This window comes from Halichoerus grypus, chromosome 5, assembly GCF_964656455.1.
Source record: "Halichoerus grypus chromosome 5, mHalGry1.hap1.1, whole genome shotgun sequence".
Classification (NCBI taxonomy): domain Eukaryota; kingdom Metazoa; phylum Chordata; class Mammalia; order Carnivora; family Phocidae; genus Halichoerus; species Halichoerus grypus.
In genome coordinates this window covers 93657900-93680412 of record NC_135716.1, presented here as the reverse complement: position 1 = coordinate 93680412, position 22513 = coordinate 93657900, and the positions used below count along the sequence as shown (strand labels likewise).

General features: G+C 36.8%; 1 protein-coding gene across 2 annotated transcripts in view; it reads right to left on the bottom strand.

Moving 5' to 3' along the window:
* Positions 1-22513, bottom strand: part of RSBN1 (round spermatid basic protein 1) — a 46421-nt gene that overhangs the window by 7929 nt on the left and 15979 nt on the right. For both annotated transcript variants that reach the window (XM_036088465.2, XM_078072584.1), the window contains exons 3-4: positions 6042-6179; positions 5556-5698 (exon numbers count right to left, since the gene is read on the bottom strand). In XM_036088465.2, the coding sequence (XP_035944358.1) occupies positions 5556-5698; positions 6042-6179 (281 nt within the window). The remainder of the gene's footprint in view (positions 1-5555; positions 5699-6041; positions 6180-22513) is intronic.

Below are 22513 nucleotides of genomic sequence, written 5' to 3'. Positions count from 1 at the left end.
AGAGGGAATTAAAGTGAAATTCTGCAAATAAACCAGTCATCTGCCACCCCTGTGGATAAAATGAAGTCAGGCATCTACCCCCATGGGAAAGACTGTGATTGACCCACCCAGCATCCATCTCTCCTATTTATTTCCCTGACAAAACTCTGATTCTCATTAGGTATCTGCTCCTACCTTACAAGCTTCAGAAGTAGTCCTAATGAATCCTGACAAATTGTGGTAAGTGCACTCCCCTTGCCAGTGACTGATTTAAAAATGAGAATGAACTGATTCTGGCCAGCAGTTAAGAGAGGAAATCTGCTAAGGAGACTTGGGAAGTCTCCTAGCCCTGAGAGAGAAGTACAAGAAAAGATAGTTTTTTCTTCTATTGCATACAACCAGATCCATGTGATGCCTAGAACCGTAATCATCATCCAGGAACCATAAAGAAAGCCATCATGAGTACAAAGCACAAGCAAAGAGAATGACAGAGCGGACAAAAGGAAAAGACCTGATTCTTTGATGAATGTACTGAGTCACTGACTATAGTGCCTAGGGCCAAGCTTCTGGACTTCTTGATACATGGGGTAACATCTTATTTTATGAACCAGTTTGAATCAAGATTTTTGTTGCTTGTGACCAAAAGCATCCTGATAAACTTTCAGCAAAAAAACAAAACAAAACAAAAAAAACCTTGTGTGTTCTTCTCTAAAGACACTGAACTTACCATATTAATAGAACTAATGTAATCCTCCAGCATGTGGACATATCCTTTAATGTCCAGTTCTATGCCTATTAACTCTATAGTGAAACCTACCTAGTGACAAGCCTCACTAAAATATAAAATATATATAGAACGCTCAGTAAGCCCAATGCTTTATTTCTAAATATGAATGTGTCAACCACAAATCACCAACTATGTGAAGACAGCCTGTAGCAGCCTGACAAAGACCAAAATAAACAATGCTGAAATGTAAGAATTCAAAAGGAAGGTTAAAAGACAAAAATCAAGTGAATGTCCCAAAATCAAAAGCAAAAAGATAATAGGAAATATGAGAATAATCAAAATGAGAGATCTATTACTCAACCAACAGTGGTTTCAGAAAGAAATAACAATGAAAATGAAGAGATTACCAAAGCAATTAAGCAAGAAAAATTCCCAGAAAAGGAGACACGAATCTTTAAAATTTAAGGGACCTACCAAACAACAAAAAGGATTAAATATAAGAATAAGAATGAAAGATCCAGGGGCGCCTAGGTGGCTCAGTCATTAAACGTCTGCCTTCAGCTCAGGTCATGATCCCAGGGTCCTGGGATGGAGCCCCACATTGGGCTCCCTGCTCAGCGGGAAGCCTGCTTCTCCCTCTCCCACTCCCCCTGCTTGTGTTCCCTCTCTTGCCGTGTCTCTCTCTGTCAAATAAATTAAAAAAAAAAAAAAAAGAATGAAAGACCCTAATACATCATTGTGAAATTAAGCTTTCAGAGAGGAAAAGAAAAAAGATTACCTACAAAAAACCCCCAAAATTAAACTGGCATTAAGACTTTTCATAAACAATATTACATACCAGAAGACACTGGAGCAATGCTAGAAGTATTTAGGGAAAATATATCCTCTGGAATCCAGCTAAACTATCAATCCTATTTAATGAGAAAAAATTTTTCAGACATATAATGACTCAGAATACCTTCCTTTTGTTAGAATATTACCTGAGAATGTGCTAAAGCAAGAGAAGAAATAAGCCTAGGAAGAAGACAACTGTAGGTTAATGTAAAAATGCATTAAGTGGGAAGTCCTAGGTTGGTAACTGTGAAGTAAAGCTTTTCACACTGAACAGAACACAGAGCTCCAAAAGATTTCCAGGTAAAAAAAATGATGTGTTAGTAGACAGTATGATTAAAGTTCTGGATTCTTGAGGATATGATAAAAGCACAGAATCCAAGGTAACTATCAATATTCTCAAAAAAAAAAAAAAAAAGACTAATTAAAAAAGCTAAAGTCATAGTCATAGGGTGGAAAGTATGATTCTAGAAGAAAGAAATGTATTTGGAGCAAAAAAGAATACAAAGTATTAGGGATATGGTCAAGAAAAGTGTATGTCCCCCTTCAAAAGAGGGGTAAATCAGAAACTGCAGGGAAAATAGAACAATTTTCTTAAAACAAAAAAAACAGCACAATCCAAACATGAAACTAATTAAAATGTGCATGATTTTCAATATCTAGGTGAAATATAGGAAAGAATGATCCTTTTGTATATTATCCCTTTGAACGTTAACATAACATTGGAACTTTAGGATACAAATTTTTAGCCCACTGGTTAGCTCTGCAGTAAACTTACCTTCCCATAATATTATAAATGCCATTTACTGACTTTCAAATTGTAGAACAGACCTATTGACAAAGCATATAAAACCTAATTTTAAAGCAGAATATGAATTAACCTCAACAATGTATAAGCAAAGCTGGCAAAAAGTTGAAACGGGGAACAAGAGGGTAAAGAAAGGGTCATTTAACTGGAGAACAGGAAGGAGTCCCTATCTATCATACCAAGAAACTGACAAGTTTCCTGCCACAGTCCTCAAACAAAAGGCATTAAAAAACAGAAATGGTCTTTTGTCTCTGGTAAAAAGGAGGGAAAGGTGGGTAGGATTTTTCATTACAAACCCTACTGTACCATTTGATTTTTTAAAACCCTGTGCATGTATTTAACTCTAAAGTACATAAATTCAAAGATCATCTTCATTAGCAGTGCCCTTGATAACCAGACAGCTTCTCACATTGATTCCACCATTTTCAGCAATACAGAGTTCTCATTAACACAAAAAGATGACATTAGTGTTTAAGTTCTGATTTACTCACTCTAATTCAAAGTGCTTTTGAATGCCTCACTCAAGAGTATTTAACCCCAATAAAAATGAAATTTGACAGCCCCTCAGATTAGTGGAGAAAAAATAAATTAAGTAAATGATGTTGGTACAGCTGCCTAACGACTTGGAAAAAATGATGAATGCCTGCCTCTGTCCTGAAATCAATACCAGGTAAGTAAAACATGTAAATACTGAAATCACAAAAGTACTAGGATAAAATGTAGATGAATATTTTGTAATACTCAATGAGAGAAGGGCGTTTCTAATTCAGCCACTAGGAGAGAAACCTCAGAGGAAAAGATAGATCTGTGTGTAAAGAAAAATAAACTGAGAAGAAAAAAAAACAAAAAACCAAAACTGTGAGTAAAGAAAAAAACTGAAGCTGAAAGAAAAAAAATGAGCAGGAAAATTTGCAAAATAAAAAAAAGTTAATAGTCCTAAAAAAAGAGAAATTTTAAATGAAAAACAGCCTAGTAAACATATGGATAAAATGAAAAGGGAATCACAAAAGAAGAAATACAAACCCCTCAAAGAAGAACTAATCAAAATGAGACATCTCTGTCCAATCAGATCAACAAAGTTTAAAAAAAAAGTTAATGGAGGGTATGGGAAAAGGGTACTGTCTCACTATTTGGGTGGGAGTATAAATTGGTACAGTCCTGGATCAACTTAGAAATGTGTATATACTCTGCACCTTTAAAATTTCTACTAAGACAATAAACATGCATATGCACAAAGATACATATATCCACCTACCTACCAACCAGCCAGCCAGCCTGCTACCCACAATCAGTGATGTGTTAAACATTCCTAACAACGGGCTTCAGGGGAAGATAGCTGATTGTAGCTGATTTGCTTATTTCTGTGGTATAAATACTCCCAACATGGCCAATTTCAAGCAACTAATGTGACCACGTTCAATGTGGCATTGGGAGGCTAATAATGGCCCTGGGAGCCTGGCTCCAGCATACCACTGTCATGTTTGTCGAAGTCCTGTTTACATTGAAAAACTGGAAGCAACTTACACTAAAAAAGAATTGGTTAAGTAAATCTTGATACAACCATTCAGTGAGAACATAGTCATTCAGAAATTATGATATAACTGCATCTTAATATAACACATAAATTTAAGGGGTTAAAAAAAAAACCCAAGTTTTAAAGTAAACATCATGTAAAGAATGAGTTCATTTGTGTACAAAGTTTAGGAGTATAATACAGACTGAAATTTGAAAGGTTAATATGCCTAAATAGGTGGGATTATGGGTATTTTTTGCCTTCTTTTTACTTTTTTCTATTACCTGATTTTTCTAAAAGTTTGTAACAATCAGGAAACAAACAATGGTCATTTCCTTTTTGGAAAAATTATAGAACAAAAAAATGTATACAGTACTTAAGAATTTAGGATTTCCAGACTCATCATCATGATATACAAAAACTGCCGTGGTCTAAGCAGTGTGCAGAAGTAGTTTACTGCCAGGTTCTACCATGCCATCACCTTGCATTCATATATAGTTTTTTACAAAGTATTTTCATGCAGTATCTCAAGTACCTAAGATTATTCCATATTTAGCTTTAGCATCATTCCCCTATAAGCTTTAAGGTAAGGTCCAGACTAGTCCATTAAAACTCATTTCTGGAGGCGCCTGGGTAGCTCAGTCGGTTAAGCTAAGGGTCCTGGGGATCAAGCCCACCTAGGGCTCCCTCCTCAGCGGAGAGTTTGCTTCTCGCTCTCCCTCTCCCCTCTCCCCTCCCCCTGCTCATGCTTTCTCTTGCTCTCTCTAATAAATAAATAAAATCTTTTTAAAATAAATAAACAAACAAACTCACTTCTGGGATATTTATTTGGGGTAACTTCCATAGTCTAAGCAAATATAAATCATTTTCACTCTTATTAAAATGAGATTTTTTTCAGAGTACCAGAATAAATTAATCTACATTCATTTTGTGTCTGAAACACAGAATATGTTGGCCCAATATGAATTACTATAGGAGATATACATTATCGGTTTCATTCAGCAAACACTACTAATCACCTGTCTATGTGGGTCATGAAGACTGAGAATAAAACACAGTCACTGTCCTGAGAACTCAAAATTTAGTAAAAAACAGAAACATGTAAACAGGTCATTAATGAACAGAATGATGTGTGAACACAGAGAAGGGAATAATTAATTGTCTATGGGAACAAAGAAAAGCTTCACAAAGGAAGTGACATCCAAGTTTATTTTTTTGAAAATTTATTAAGAGTTTGTCAGGTAAAAAGGAAGATGGGGGAGGGGATGCCATTCTAAGTAAAAAGAACAGTGCAAAAGCACAGAGCTGTGAAAGATCACAGTTTGAAAACTGACCTCTGCGTGGCTGGCACAGACTAGAAACAGATCCAGCTGGAGGTACTGTTGGGGCCAGATTATGAAAGATCCTTGTAACCACACAAAGGAGTTTAGACTTTAATCTTGCAGGCAGTTAGGACCCAGGTTTTAAGAAAATAGGAAAAAATTAAATTTGTTTTTTTAGAAGGATGCCTCACTCTGATGACTCTGTAATGAGTAGACTGGACTCTTAAGAAACTGACCACTGAAGATTTACTTAAGATAGCTCTTCAAATAATCTAGACAAATAGTTTTCAAACTGCGCTCAGGTCTCAATCATTTTTATAAGCAACCAAACTTTTAAAAAGTGCTTTTCCTTATTTGGGAAAAATAAATGTTTACCGTCGTCTTTTGAAGGGTGACTTTGGCATATCTGCTGTAGGGATCATCTGCTCTCCTGGCCTTACCCACATGATCGGCCCATCATCACTCTGGGACCTACACTGGAGTCGGAGGCTGGAAAGCGTACCCCAGGGCAAAGTCATCTAGAAATCAGATGAATGAGTCACATGAAAAAAAAAATTTTTTTGTCTATTTACAAGTTAACCTCTCTACTACCCCAAACCAAAAGAAAGCTCTAGGAAGTTTATTTTGTATATGCATATGAAGAAATAAATGCTATATTAGAGAGTTACATGTAAAATTCTGAACCAATAATTTTCTGTTATTTCTGTTATTCTGAACCAATAATTTTCTAAACATTTCTATTCAAAACACTGGATGAAATTTAATTTTAATAGACAAGATTAATTTAATATTAATACTTTTTAATAGAAAGTGTCCACTAAAGTAATGATCAGAACTTTAATAATTGGAATTAACACTCACTTTCAGAAATGGTGATTCTTCTAACATATCAAGGAACTCTGGGAAATAATCACCAACTTCTTCATCTACTGCTCCAACAAGACTTATCTGCCGCATGGGACCTGCTCGGTAGGTGCCACAGCAGTATGTCCTGTTGACCTGAGATAAAATGAAAGAGGGGGGAGAAAGGACTGAAGTACACTATAATATAATTAAAGAATTAAAATATTGTTTCCATTGTTGCTATTTCTTCTACATACTAAGAACTCAACGGTCAGTACCTTGTATAAAGTCCACAGTTACAGAAAGTTGCCCTAGCACTCTGACAAACACATTAACGTGGTAAGTGCCACAAACAGAAATTTCAAAGAGCAAGTTAATCTATGACCCCAAAATCTCAAAGAAACACTGAAGACATTAAGATATACTTAAACTTCTCTGAGAATGATGATTTTTGTACTTTGTAAACACTAAAAATAATAATAACAACAACAAAGTGATCTTTATTTAGGACAAAAAATCAGTAAATAAACAGTAAAACTGGCAGGGCAGAGAAAAGGAGGGAAAAAAAAAAAAAACCATGGTCAGATTAATCTTCCATATCCATTTTGTACTCCCTAGTGAAAACCTTCACATCAGGCCAGATACCAGGCTTGACTGTTAGCAATCCCAATCTCCCTCCCAATTACTTGCATATAAGATCCTCTACCCCAGGCAAACTGATCTTTTTATCTACCCAATTTATGCCAAACTTACTTCTACCTGCAATGATTTTTCTCTTAAATCTGCCCTACTTGAAATGTCCTCTTCTGTCAATCCAAATCTTATCTTTCAAAGATCAGTTCAAGACTTTTCTTCTGGAAGCCTTCCTGATCACCCTTCATGATCTTTTACTTTTCTGAAATCTAATGTTACTTGCAAGCACACAGACATTTTCTTTCTATCAACTCTCTAGTGAACTTAAGGCATATTTTATACCAATCTGTAGCCCAGAGAATCCTAGCATTCAAATGGAATCTACTAGTAGACCTGAAACTAATATTACACTGTATGCTAACTGGAATTTAAATAAAAAATTAAAAAAACAAACAAAAAAATGGAGTCTACCAACTGATTTGACACAATCTGATATTATTCTTCTAAATCATTTCTTCTATTTTCTTATATTCCCACCTCCAGTTTTGTTTTTTTTTTAAGATTTTTATTTGAGAGAGAGAGAGTGAGAGAGCATGAGTGGGGTGAGGGGCAGAGGGAGAAGCAGGCTCCCTGCTGAGCAGGGAGCCCGATGTGGGGCTCCATCCCGGGACTCCAGATCATGACCTGAGCTGAAAGGCAGACCCTGAGCCACCCAGGCACCCTTCCCACTTCTGATTTAAAATTAATGTTTCTCAAGAATAAAGACAGATCTGTGCATACAGAAGACTAGACTAAAAATGCTTAATTCTAACCAGAATTTCCACCTTGGATCAGTAACCAAGCATTCTCTACCTTAGGTAAGGTGCGGATTAGATTGAAAAGCCTAATATAGGGGTGCCTGGGTGGCTCAGGAGGTTAAGCGACCAACTCTTGATTTCAGCTCAGGTCATGATCTCAGAGTCAGGCTCCATACTCAGTGGAGAGTCTGCTTGAGATGCTCTCTCTCCCTCTCTCTCTGTCCCCATCACATGCGCACTCTGTCTCTAAAATAATAAATCTTAGGGGCGCCTGGGTGGCTCAGTCGTTAAGCGTCTGCCTTCAGCTCAGGTCACGATCTCAGGGTCCTAGGATCAAGCCCTGCATCAGGCTCCCTGCTCGGCGGGAAGCCTGCTTCTCCCTCTCCCATTCCCTCTGCTTGTGTTCCCTCTCTTGCTGTGTCTCTGTCAAATAAATAAATAGGGCGCCTGGGTGGCTCAGTTGGTTAAGCGACTGCCTTCGGCTCAGGTCATGATCCTGGAGTCCCGGGATCGAGTCCCACATCAGGCTCCCTGCTCAGCAGGGAGTCTGCTTCTCCCTCTCCCGCTCCCCCATCTTGTGCTCTCTCTCTCTCTCACTCTGTCTCAAATAAATAAATAAAATCTTTTAAAAAAATAAATAAATATCTTAATAAATAAATAAAATAATAAATCTTTAAAAAAAAAGATTTAATTGTTGTTTTAAATACCACCTATTTTGCCTCAATACAAGGCATAAATGACAATCTAGTATTTCTTACACAGTTTTTTACTATTAGTTCTCTAGCAGCATTTTCAGAACCCACTTTTTTTTCCGTAGACTATTTAATAGGCACCCCTATTCATACACAATACACAAAGAAAAAATCAGGGATTTCTTACTTCCTTACGTATCTTTCCCAAGATCACCTTATAGGATCATTAAGCAGCAACCACCCAGGACAAAAGTCACCTTGCATATATTTTTATGAGTTACCTTCCATTCATTTGTATGATCATCATGCTATGAAAAGCCGGGGGGGACAGCAGGAAAGATGATGATCATGGGATACAAAGATAAGGAAAGCTTTTCTACTTAGGAAAGCTTTTCTAAGCATTATTCTAAACTTTCTAGGCCAAGCACCCTAAAACAACTAAAGCAGATTAATTAACCTTCAGTACCAGTTCTGAGAATGGCATGCTTTCAGAGATAATAAATATCAGTCCCCCCACAACACTCCCCGCAACTATTCCCAATTATCAGAAGTTCCTTTACCAAGACAGACTTTCAAAAATACAGAATAGTAGCATTTTATATGAGAACTATCCTAGAGACACATCACAATTTAAAGCTTACAGAACTCAAGACTAATCCTGAAAAGGGACCCTGCCACATGCCACTTTTGCTAGCTTTGAGATTATGCAACTCTTAATGCATCATTAATTTGAAGGAATTCACACTACTTTAAATTTTACAAAGACAGAATATCTTTATATCACAGTGCTTGAAGTTACCTAATTTAAACAATTAGCAATAATTTAATCGATAGCACTGAGCCTGAAGACAACTTAAAATGCAAACACCTGGGATAATTAATATGTGACATGAATAAATATAAAGCATCCTTTCCTATTTGGAAAGAGAAAGTTAACCTAAAAAGAGGAAACTGTTGAATTATTTTTTATTTAAAAAATATATTATAAATTTATAACTTATCCTGTGTCTAGAAAGAATGAAATAATCAGACATTAAACTGTGCCCAAAGAAAAACAGTAGTAAGAGCAAAGCCGATTAACAGTATCTATGTATCACTTGTGTAAAAAACGTTCATAAATGCTACTGTTCGTAATGCATTTAAATAATTAACAGCACAAGTTAGAAGAGGGATAGCATTTATGACCAGAAATTTAACATGTACCAACTGTGTGACACCAATGCAAACAAGCAAACTACTAATTCTACCCTTCTTTTTAGAAACAGAACTTCCTGGGCATATAGCCAATAAGCGAGGCTCCTTGGCAGCCAAGTGTGGGCTGGAACTAAGTTCTGGCCAATGAGATGTTAGTATAAGTTACATATGCAATTTCCAGAGCATGCCTTTATAAGTAAGCTGCTTGCTCTCCACTTCCTCTTTCTGTCTCTTAAGAGCCAGGTTCAAATACACAGACACCACTACCAAAGGGGCTGGCAAAACTTGAAAGATAAAAGGAAAGGAGAATCCTGGATGACATCATGGAACAGAACAGAGCGGCTTAACCTCCGGACTTGTTACTCAAGAGAGAAACTTTTATTTTGTTCTAGCAACTGTATGTGACATCTCTTTGTTATGGTGGTTTAGCCTATGGCTTGTTATCTTGTATACTGGCACACATCATTTTATTGCACTTCACTTTATTGCATTTCACAGATATTATGCTTCACCAGTAGCTGCATTTTTTACAAATTGAAGGTTTGAGGCAACCCTGCCAAGAGTAAGTCTATCAGCACCATTTTTCTAACAACATTTGCTCTTCGTGTCTCTGTGTTACATTTTGGTAATTCTCACAGTATTTCAAAATTTTTCATTATTATATTTGTTATGATGATCAGTGCTCTTTGATGTTACTACTGCAATTGTTTTGGGACACCATGAACTGTACCCAAATAAGACAGCGACCGCTTTACTGACTGGCCGTCCCCCCATCTCTCTCCCTCCTCCTCAGGCCCTATTCCCTGAGACACAACAAAACTGAAATTAGGCCGGTTAAGAACCCTACAATGGTCTCTGTTTAAGTGAAAGGAGGAGTCGCATGTCTCTCATTTTAAATCAAAAGCTAGAAATGATTAAGCTTATTGAGGAAGGCATGTCAAAAGCCAAGACAGGTCAAAAACTAGGCCTCTTGCACCAAAGAGCCAACTTGTGAATAAAGGAAAATTTCTTGAAGGTAATTAAAAGTGCCATCACACATGAAACCCACAAATGATAAGAAAGAGCTTGATTGCTGATATGAAGAAAGTTTTAGTGGTCTAGATAGATCAAACCAGCCACAACATTCCTTTAAGCCAAAGTCTAATTCAGAGCAAGGCCCAACTCTTACCAATTCTCTGAAGGCTGAGAGAGGTGGGAAAGCTGCAGAAGGAAAAGTCTGAAGCTAACAGAGGTTGGTTCATGGGATTTAAGGAAATAAGCCATATCCATAACAGAAAAGTGCAAGGTGAAGCAGCAAGTGCTGATGTAGAAGCTGCAGCAAGTTATCCAGAAGATCTAGCTCAGATCATTAATGAAGGTGGCTCCACTAAACAAAAGATTTTCAATGCAGTCAAAATAGCCTTATATTGAAAGAAGGTGCCATCTAGGACTTTCATAGCTACAGAAGTCAGTGCCTGGCTTCAAAGCTTTAAGGGACAGGCTGACTCTCTTATCAAAGAATAATGTAGCTGGTGACTGTTAGTTGAAACCAATGTTGATTTACCCTTCCAAAAATCCTAGGGCCCTTCAGAACTATGCAAAATCTCTTCTGCCTGTGCTCTGTAAATGGAACAACAAAGCCTGGATGACAGCACATCTGCTTACACAACATGGTTTACTGAATATTTTAAGCCCACTGTTGAGACCTACTGCTCAGAAAAAAAGATTCCTTTCAAAATATTACTGCTGACAATGCATCTGGTTACCCAAGGGCTCTAATGGAGATGTACGATGAGATTAGTATTATTTTCATGCCTGCCAACACAACATCTATTCTGCAGCCCAGGGATCAAGGAGTCATTTCAATTGTTAAGTCTTTATTTAAAAGGCTATATAGCTGCCACAAATAGTGATTCCTCTGATGGGTCTGGGCAAAGTAAATGGAAAACCTTCTGGAAAGGATTCATCATTCCTAGATGCCATTAAGAACATTTGTGATTCACAGGAAGAGGTCAAAATATCAATATTAACAGGAGTTTGGAAGAAGTTGAATCCAACCCTCATGAATGACTTTGAGGGGTTCGAGACTTCAGTGGAGACAATAACTGCAGGTGTGGTAGAAACAGCAAGTGAACTAGAATTAGAAGTGGAGCCTGAGGATGGGACTGAATTGCTGTAATCTCATTGTAACACTTTAGTAGGTGAGGAGCTGCTTCTGATGGATGAGCAAAAAAAGTGGTTTCTTGGGATGGAATCTACTCCTGGTGAAAATGCTGTGAAGACTGTTGAAATGACAACAAAGGATTTAGAATATTACATAAACTTAGTTGATAAAGCCACAGCAGGGTGAGAAGACTAACTCCAATTTTGAAAGAAATTCTATTGTTGGTAAAATGCTATCAAACAGCATCACATGCTACAGAGATATTGTTTGTGAGTCAATGAGTCAATTTCATTGCTGTCTTAAGAAACTGTCAAAGCCACCCAACCTTCAGCAACCACCACCACCCTAATCAGTCAGCAGCCACCAACATCGAGGTAAGACCCTCCACCAGCAAAAAGACTGACTCGCCGAAAGCACGTAGTTAGCATTTTTTAGCAATAAAGTATTTTTTCAAATTAAGGTATATGCATTGTTTCTTTAGACATACTGCTATTGCCCACTTAAAAGATTATGCAGTACAGTGCAAACATAACTTTTATATGCACTGGGAAACCAAAAAATTCATTTGACTTGCTTTATTGTGGTGGTCTGGAACCAAAAACCACAATATCCCCAAGGTATGCCTGTACTTTCTATATATACTAAGGGAGACAATACTCCGTATTGCACAAATGATATAGGTTCTGCTCTGGGCTTTAAAAAGTCTGTAACTGCAGCACATGCAAAGGAAACAATTAAGATGATTAGTGACTTGAAAACCAGAGAAATCGGAAAAAGTGTGAAGAAATTAAAGTATTTAACTTGAAAAAACTGAAGTAGAAGAGTAGACTCATGTAACTTTAAATAAAAAACAGGAATTATAGGAAAGTCGGTATCATTCATTGAATGAAAGTTTACTGTATATTACATGTCAGACACTGTCCTAACCACAGATATAGCAAACGAGACCCACTCTTGGCCCCTGGAAGCTTACAGTCTAGTAGGGAGAGGCAGACACTATCTAAACAAATATTTAATTATAAGCTGTGACAAGTCTTCAGAATGGAATGAATAAGACACTGTGAAAGAGAACAAGGGATCCTGATTTAGAGAATAAAGTGTTCCTCGAAGTAACATGAATTGAAATCTGTAAAACAAGTTTAAAGGAAACAAAACCCCTTAAGAATCACCCTTTCCAAGGTCTAAAAGAAAGCTAATGGGGGAGCCTGGGTGGCTCAGTCGTTAAGCGTCTGCCTTCGGCTCAGGTCATGATCCCAGGGTCCTGGGATCGAGCCCCGCATCGGGCTCCCTGCTCCGCGGGAAGCCTGCTTCTCCCTCTCCCACTCCCCCTGCTTGTGTTCCCTCTCTCGCTGTGTCTCTCTCTGTCAAATAAATAAATAAAATCTTAAAAAAAAAAAAAGAAAGTAACAATGCTAAACACAGAAAGCAAAAGAAAAAAATAAGGATGAGGCTGGACAAATGAGCTGTAGCTAGATTAGGAGAACCTTGAAGACTACTGTTAAAGATTTGGGAAATCACTAAAGGATCTAAAATAGTTAAAGGAAAGTTATCGATTTGCTTTTGTCTTTTCAGGGCAGAGGGGGCTTGGGGTTTTTGTATTTGTTTCATTTTCCCAGAGGGGTGCTGAAAGAGATTTAGGCTTGAAACGATAAACTAAGTTAGTAACAGTGCAGATGATTAGAAAATGATAAAGAAAAAAGATCTGAAAAATATCCAGGAGATAAAATTGCCAGGACTTGGGAGACAGACTGGATATGATAGGGCAGAGAAAGGAATGTCGAAGATGTCTCCCAGGTTCTGACCTTTGCAAGGAGATACAGAAACCACTCTTTCTACCTAAGGACCACCACCAGGTTTGGGTGAGAAGGTGATATGTTGAAGTTTGAACATGATGAGCTTCAATTATGTGGTAGGCTGAATAATGGCCCCCAAAGATATCTAGATATGTAGGTCCTAATCCCTGGAACCTGTGAATATGACCTTATATGGCAAAAAAAACTTTGTAGTTGTGAATAAGTTAAGAATCTTGAAATGGGGAGGGTAGCCTAGTCTATCCAGGTAAGCCCTAAATGTAATCACAGGCATTCTTATAAGGAGGAGGCACAGGGAGATCTGCAGAGAAGGCGATACAATGATGGAAGCAGAGGTGGAGTAATGTACTTTTTGCAGATGGAGGAAGGGGCCACAAACTAGGAAATACAGAAGGCTACCAGAAGCTAAAATAGGCAAAAAAAACAACAAAACCCAAATTCACCTTCAGAGCCTTCAGAACTGTAAGAAACTGCTAAGTTTGTACTGTTTTAAGGCACTACGTTTATGGTAATTTGTTACAGGAGCAATAGGTACTAATACCAAGTAGCTCTAAAACACCCAAGTGGGTATGTCAAAAGGGCAGCTGGGTCTGAAATCAAGTGGTTTGGACTGAGGATATAAATCCTAGTCATTGGCTACAGAACATATATAGTTCAAAGAGCAGGGGTCTTTGCCTAGAAAGATCCAATTTAAAAAGCACCAAAGGAGAAGAAAAGCTGACAAAAAAGAATGTAAAGGAATTGTCATGTGGTCAGAGAGGTTAAAAAGAAAACCAAGACAACACGGTATAATAAAAGTTAAAATATTTCAAGAAGTTTGGTCAAAATGTTGCTGAGACTTCAGTGAGATGAAGAAGAAAAATGCCCATTGGTGACCTTGGCAAGAGAGGTTTTTCAGAGAAAGTATGACAGCAGAAACAAAATCAGTGGTCTGAGGAGAGATGAGAAAATGTGGACAGCAAGTGTAAACAATTCTTTCAAGAAATTAGGCTGTGAAAATAAAAAAGGTTGGTAGTGAGAGGAGAAAATAAGATCAATAGAGAATTTTCTTAAATGGAAAGACTGAGCAACCCTCAATAGGGTTGTATTAACTTTTATTCCCCTTAGCACTGTAAGAAAGTATATATTGCCCCACAGCCTAATAGAATGTTATCAAACTTTTGGATTTTTACTAATTTGGTAAGTAAAAACTACCATCTTAAGTAGTTTTAATTTCACTTTCTTAGGAATGAAGCTGTGTATCTTTTCAAATAAGAGAATTAAAGGGCCTTTTGTGTTTCTTTTTCTGTGAACTATCCATTCATAATGCCTGCTTATATTTAAATTGGGCTACTAGTATTTATTTCTCTTATCTAATTCTAGAACCCTTAATAATTTAGAAAGGTTAATCCTCTGTATGAACTGTATACAATTTTTCACAATTTGTCTTTTGACTGTGTTGACAGTGATTTTTCTTTTGTTTTGGTCATAGTCAGAAAGACCTTTTGAACTACAAAGTCATGAAAGAATTCTTCCATGTTTTCTTCTATTACATTAATGTCTCCATTTTCCACATTTAAATCTCTGATCACATTGGGAATTTATCTTGGTATCCAGGGATATGGATACAAAGATGAATTCTAGATAAATACCCTGATGTCCCAACACTATCATCTCTGCCATCAATGATTTCAGATACCATCATTTTTATGTATCAAATGCCTGTAGGTATTTGGGCCTATTTCTAGACTTACTTTTCTGTTTCACTGAATAATGTTCATAAACTAATATACACTTATTTAATCACTAAATCTTCAGAATGTATTGGTATCTGATAGGGCACTCCTCCACCACTGCTTTTCTTTATCATTCTGATGTTGGTTCTTCTTAATCCAAAAATATATCTTTCCATCTAAGTCTTCTTTAGTGTGAGGTCTTAATGGGAAGAATCTGGTAAAGATGAAAAGGTGAAGAGGACTGCTATTTAAACATGGCAGACAGAACAAAAGATTTATGTCTATTCCTTATCAAAACCCACTCAAGTGAGAGTAAAACAAAGGCCATAAATCCCAAAAGCTCAAAGAGAACGGAAGTAAAAAAATGACAGATAAAGTTAGCAAACCATTTTTTACAAGGGGAAAAGTGTACAGGGGAATTAGCCAACTGAGAACTTTGAATACTGAGTACCTACATAGAAGATAACCAAAAAATCAGTTTGAGCTACAGAATCATGGAAAGGCTAAGCAGAAGGTGGGAAACAAAGCATGGAACTAAAAACGAGAAAGATGGGTTTAAAATTTGTACAAGAATTAGTTAGACCCCTCTGCTTATGTTCCCCACTCCCTGCCCCATCCCACATTACTTACCCTATCTTGTGGAGAAAGTGAACAAAAGAGACTATGGAAAACAAAGATACCAGGCACAAATATGAAAGAAAGCCATTACACTGACAACAGACAAGTAAAATTCCATATATTGAACAATGAACTCACCTACCTACTTCCATAGTTCAACTCCAAGAATTCTAGCAAACAGAGATATAACCTACTCTATTCCCCTGGCAAAAATGTGGTACAGTCTTAGCTGTAGAAATTAAAGGCCCCAGAGAGAAGATCTCTAAGTGTTGATATTTGTAGCTTTTCTTACAAGATATGGCCAGATTCCCTACCCATTCATCAAATGGCCAATCCCACCTTTGTGTCCACAGTTTCTAATCAGTTCTGTACTAACACATATTTCAATATAAAAAGATCACCAGACATTTGAAGAAAATACATAAACAAGATTAAAACAGAAAGAACTCGATGAAACAAACTACAAGAAAATTTCAAAACAATTACTAATATCATCAAAGAGATAAAAGATGATATGGCATCCATGAAACAATAAGTTATTTAAATTTTAAAAAAGAACAAGGTCTTAAATTCAAAACATTACAGTTGAAATAAATCAAGAGGAGGAAAAGAAGATAGTTAAATCTCCCCAGAAAGTAGAACAAAAAGACAAAGAAAAATAAAAGGAAAAATTTAGAGGTTCAGCCAGGAGGCCTAATATCCAACTAATAAAAGTTTCAGGAAAGAAGAACAGCAAATACTAAGGTAAGGAAATTAACAAAGAAATAATACAAGAAAACTTACCCAAACAAAAGGATATGCATTTCCATATTGAGAAGGCCTAAATACTCATCAGAGTGAATATAAAGGACTCATACCAATGAAATCTGAGAAAATCATGTGGGTTGGAGGTGGTCTTCAACTGTATTGATAACATTTTATTTCTTGGGCCAAGTGGTTAGAACACAGGTATTTATTACTCTTTATACCTCTACGTATGTCTGAAATATTTCACAGTAAATTAAAAAACAAAACCCAATTTAAAAAAAATCTCAAGGCACATTATCCTCAGTATTCTGAAATTCTGCAGTAAAGAGGTTTTAAAATAAGTTTCCAGAGAGGGGAAAAAAACACCTAAAAATATCAGGAATCATTATGATACTGGATTTCTCAAAAGCAGTACTAGAAGCTTAAATAAAGACACTTTGCCTTTATAAACCTCAATGACATGATCTCCAACCAAGAATGCCACACCTGTCTGAACTACCCAAAAAATGTAATGGTAGGATAAAGACTTTAAACATGTGAAATCTCATTTGAATCACTGAATTCGGTCAACAGAATAGTCATGGAATCCCAGGACATGAGAAAAGGCAAACAGAAATCCCAGGGCATCCATGTACAGGATACAGTGTTTTTATATATATATATATATACCCAAACACCCAAGTGGGTATGTCAAAAGGGCAGCTGGGTCTGAAATCAAGTGGTTTGGACTGAGGATATAAATATATATATATATGTAGAGGATACCTCTATTGCAACACTGTAATATTACAAAACTGTAAACAACCTAAATGTACAAGAACAGGAGAAGAGTGATATAATCACACAAAAAAATGAATGAACTAGAGTTACGTGTATCAACATAATTCTCTAAAGCAATGTTGAAGTGAAGCAATCTGTAGAACGATACATGCAAAATACTATTTATAAAGTGTTAAATCATACAAAATAGTTTTATATAGTCTATATGTTCATACATGTATAGCAAAATATTAGAAGGTACATAGAAAAATCACAAATTCAGAAGAAAGATTTACTTCTGGGGAGTAAAAAAAGCTTAGTATTTTATTATAAATGAAGGGAATATAAAGAATTCACTTCATATAATTTGCACTTTATATGGGAATGGAGAGGGAAAAGATTAAAGGGGTGGGGGTGTGTAAAGATCCTAAGCAAATGGGTGCAGTTTCTTTTTCGGATGATGAAAAAGTTCTAGAAATGGATAATGGTGATGGTTGTATAACACTGTGAAAGCACTTAATGCCAATGAATTATACACCTAAAAATAGTTAAACAGTAATTTTGTTATCTGTATTTTGTGACAATCCTAAGCAAAGTGAGGAGTGGAATCTAGAGCACAGGTGGAAGATTAGCTTTTGAGGAGGAGGTGGGATTTCTATTTTAACAGGAGGGAATACAGAAAAGATGTATACAGATAAAGAGTTTGAATAGTCGTCATGAAGAACAAACAAGCAAGTTGACCAAAGAAAACCAGCAAACTTCCCAGACAATGTTGAGGGCTCACTGGCAGCCTTATGAAACCTTAAGAACAGACAAGCTCCTGAATAATTATCAACCCAAAAATGATTTTCTAAAACATTTGTAGTATGTTGGGTGCCTGGGTGGCTCAGTCGTTAAGCATCTGCCTTCAGCTCAGGTCATGATCCCAGGGGATCAAGCGCCGCATCAGGCTCCCTGCTGCTCCACAGGAAGTCTGCTTCTCCCTCTCCTACTCCCCCCCCCGCTTGTGTTCTCTCTCCCACTGCATCTCTCTCTGTCAAATAAATAAAATTTTTAAAAAAACAAAAAATCTGTACTATGTAGAGGTTAGACAAGATTATCTCTAAGAGCCCCTGGTTTATGATTTCTATGAAATTCTAAAAGGATGATCTACAGGTCAAATGAAGGAAAACACAGTAATGCTAGATGGTATATATTTTCAAAAGTTTCTTAAATTTGCCTGATCATAGGATTTGAATCACCTGAGGTATTTATCTCAGGTCTCCCTCCAGACCTAATCATAATTTCCAGGAGAGGAACCTGAGATTCTAAATATGTATTTGGAACCAGAAACCTCAGATTATTCTTAGGATCTGGCAAGTTTGAAAAACTCTGGCCTGGAAATGACACTCGAAAGCAAAGAACAAGTTGAGTAGAGGAGTTATTAGGAGGACTGGAGGGAGGTGAGACTAAAGAACAGAAAAAAGTAAGGCTGCCATGAAAACAAGAGACAGAATGCCAGAGAAAACTCAATCATTAGTAAAATCAGAAGGCAAAGGGGGAGGGGAAAAGGATTGTGGAATCAAGGGAGAAAATGCCTGTAAGAAAATAGTGGTTAGCTTTGCATGATTTAAAAAAATTCTTATAATATCTATAAAAGTTTAAGCCATTGCATTTGAAACCACATATTGCTCTGTCAGTACGTTATATAATTCTTTAGATTAGAAACTTAACTTAATGGGGCACCTGGGTGGCTTAGTCAGTTAAGTGTCCAACTCTTGGTTTCGGCTTGGGTCATGATCTCTGGGTCCTGGCATTAAGCCCCGTGGGGCTCTGCACTCAGCAGGGAGTCGCTTGAGATTCTCTCCCTCTGCCCCTCCCCCGCTCCTGTGCACGCACCCTCTCTCTCTCACAAATAAGATCTTTAAAAAGAAATTTCAGTTATCCTGTATCAATTGCTAAGAGTGAAATAAGCTCAACTGTGCTCCAAATACATACACTTTTTAATAAGGACAGTCATAAGTCAGTTAAAAACTTAGAAGATAGCAGTTTTATTCATAACTGCCAAAACTTGGAAACAACCAAGATGTCCTTCAGTAGGTAAATGGATAACTGTGTATATCCAGACAAAATGTTATTAAAAAAAAGAGCTATCAATCCATGAAAAAACACAGAGCCTTAAATGCATATTATTAGGTGAAAGAAGCCAATCTGAAAAGGCTATATACTATTTGATTCCAACTATTTTACATTCTGGAAAAGGCAAAACTATGGAGACAGTAAAAAGATCAGTGTTTGCCAGGGGTTGGGAGAGGAAGGAAAGGATGAAGAAGCAGAGCACAGAGGATTTTTAAGATGCGAAAATACTCTGTGTACTACCATAAAGATGGATATATGTCATTATACATTAGTCCAAACCCATAGAAGTATACCACCAAGAGTGAACTATAATGTAAACTATGGACTTTGGGTGATTATGATGAATTAATGTAGGTTCATCACCTGTAATAAATGTCCCACGGGGAAGGTGGGCAGGGGGTAGGCGGTGTGGATGTTAATAATGAGGAAGGCTGTGCACAGATGGGGGCAGAGAGTATACGGGAAATCTCTGTACCTTCCCCTCAATTTTGCCATGAACCTAAAACTAATCTAAAAAAGGAAATTCTTAAAAACACACACACAAACACACAAAACACTTAGAAGAACACAAAGTTAGAAATACACTATATGGACATGCCCCCCCCCGCAACTGAGTGAAGGGTAATTATTCTACAGAACTCATATTTTAGGAAGAAGCCTGATTGGTTTTTTTTGTTTTTGTTTTTGTTTTAAGATAGATAGATAGATTGATTGATTGATTATTTATTTATTTATTTATTTGACAGAGAGAGACACAGCAAGAGACGGAACACAAGCCGGGAGAGTGGGAGAGGAGAAGCAGGCTTCCTGCGGAGCAGGGAGCCCGATGCGGCCCTCGATCCCAGGACCGTGGGATCATGACCTGAGCCGAAGGCAGACGCTTAACGACTGAGCCACCCAGGCGCCTTGTTTAAAAAACAGAAAGGAAAGAGCTAGCCAGCAATCTTCCTTAACTTTGTGATCTGTGAATAGAAAGGCATTCCTACTTTAAAACATACAGTGAAAAAGCAGTGTGAGTCAAAGTGAGTTTATTGTAAGCTGTACTTAGAATGAGAGGAAAAAGAGATCCAAACCTACCATTCCTATGCTGGTTTATTTTATAAAGCCAGCTACTTAAAACATTTATTTCTCCTTTTATATAACACACTGATGTGTAGTTCATAAAGAGTTTCTCAGTTATTTAACATCTACAAAGCACTCTTCTAGTTCGACTCTCTTAATTAGTACCACCAATTCACCATAAAATGTTAATTATATTGATCAAAGATGAGGAGCACCTAATAAACCCATTTTAGGCCTTGCCACAACACACAATGAAGAAATAACATTTGCTGATTTTCTCTGGAACAAAAAACATTACCATTTTATAGTAATAAAAGTAATATTTATAGAAACTTCCACCACCACCTAAATAAAGTTAAAGATCTATGATCCTCAGTAAAAGACTTCAACATTGTATGTATACAGAATTTTTTTTAAGCAGAACTTAAAATATGCACATCTGTCAGATAAAGAAAACTAAATCTTATTATGGTAGATAGGCTTTTTTAATCAATTGCCTCTCTCACCAGCACATACATATACACATCCTTCTTCTCCATACACACCCTTCAATTACCTAGTCGCTCTAAGGTGAAAATAATCTCAATGGCAATATTTAAAACAACTCCTCATTTAATTTCACTATACTTTTAGTGTTTTAGTGTTTCTTCATGTTGCTTTGGCTTGCAATTCCTGTATAGAATTTACATATAGCCTTGCCGGCTCGTGACCAGCAGTATCAGCATCACCTGAAAACGGATCAGAAACGCAGACTATAAAGCCCAAACCCAGACCGATAAAATCAAAATCTGCATTTCATATACACATTAAAACTTGCTAACCCTCACCTGTAAGATTTAATTCCACTCAGTGACAGAAGAAAAAATAATTCCTCTTTGAAGATCTGCCACTATTTAACCTTGGGGAAGGTCATAACCAAAATGTGACCTTCCTCATCTGTAAAATGAAGGGTTGGAAATGGCCCCCACCTACTCTAAAATCCTGTTAGTCCGTAAGATGGCTGGAAGACTATTATAATTACAAGATATAGCACCTAAGCAAAAAAATCATAAATTATACTTATTCCTAAAACATATATATATTTTAGGGAGAAACATATTTCTAAGTGGACGCTAATTTTTTTCTTCATTAACCAACTAAAAGATTCCACAAACACTTAAACTTTTCAGTCAAAATTGTTACTTAGCCAATGATTATTTAAAACTTAATTAGATCTGAATAATCCTACAAAATTATAAAAACACCATACATATATATGTGTTAATACATATGTAGTTCTTTAGATTAGAAACGCAACTTTACAAAGTTATCCTGTATCAACTGATGAACGTAATCAAATTTGAGGATCAGCTTGGTGCTTCAATTGATATTTATCATGAACTTATTACCGCCTTTGGTGTTAGGATATTTGAGTTTTACAAAATACGGAAAGAAAAAAAAAAAAACACCTTTATGCGCATCCTAGCTTTGCCACCACAATAATTTAAAAATATAAAAATAACAGAAGCTATAATTATTCCTGCACAAAACAAGCCTACATTTTCCTTCCTTCAACTAGTGCAGATAAGTTCTAAAGTAGTGCTTCCCAAACCTTAATGTGTATATGAATCACCTGCAAATCTTGTTAAAATGCAGATTCTGATTCAGAAGATGTGGGCAGGGGTCTGAATGCCACGTTCATACACAGAGAAAGTAGTAAGCTTCTAAAAAAGCCCCATAAATAACAGTATTTAGCCATGGTTTGCATCTTAAGCACTGGTTTCCAATTAAATTCCTAGTTGAGCAACTTCACATTTTCCCACCCTTATCTTACTTGACCCCGCCTATGAATGTGATACTTAATTACTCCATCATTCTTAAAACCTAGAAAATCCATATCCTAATTTTCCTTCTACCTTTCTTCTTGATCTTTCCCACGTTCCTCATACTTACATGTGGGTGCATCACAGGATTCCATTCTTAGCTTCATCTCTTTTCCACTCTAATGCTGTGCCTGGATCACCTATATGCTAATGAATCCAACTGCTGCATTTCCAGCCTACATGTCTCCCGGTCTTAGATCCACGTATTCAACTACGTAATAGATGTTTCTAACCTTTAGTCTTCACAGGCACTTCCAACACAAAGTATTTCTAACTGAACTCTTCATCAACACCTTCCACCCCTAGAAACCAGCTTTTTCAACCCTGTATTAACTTTGT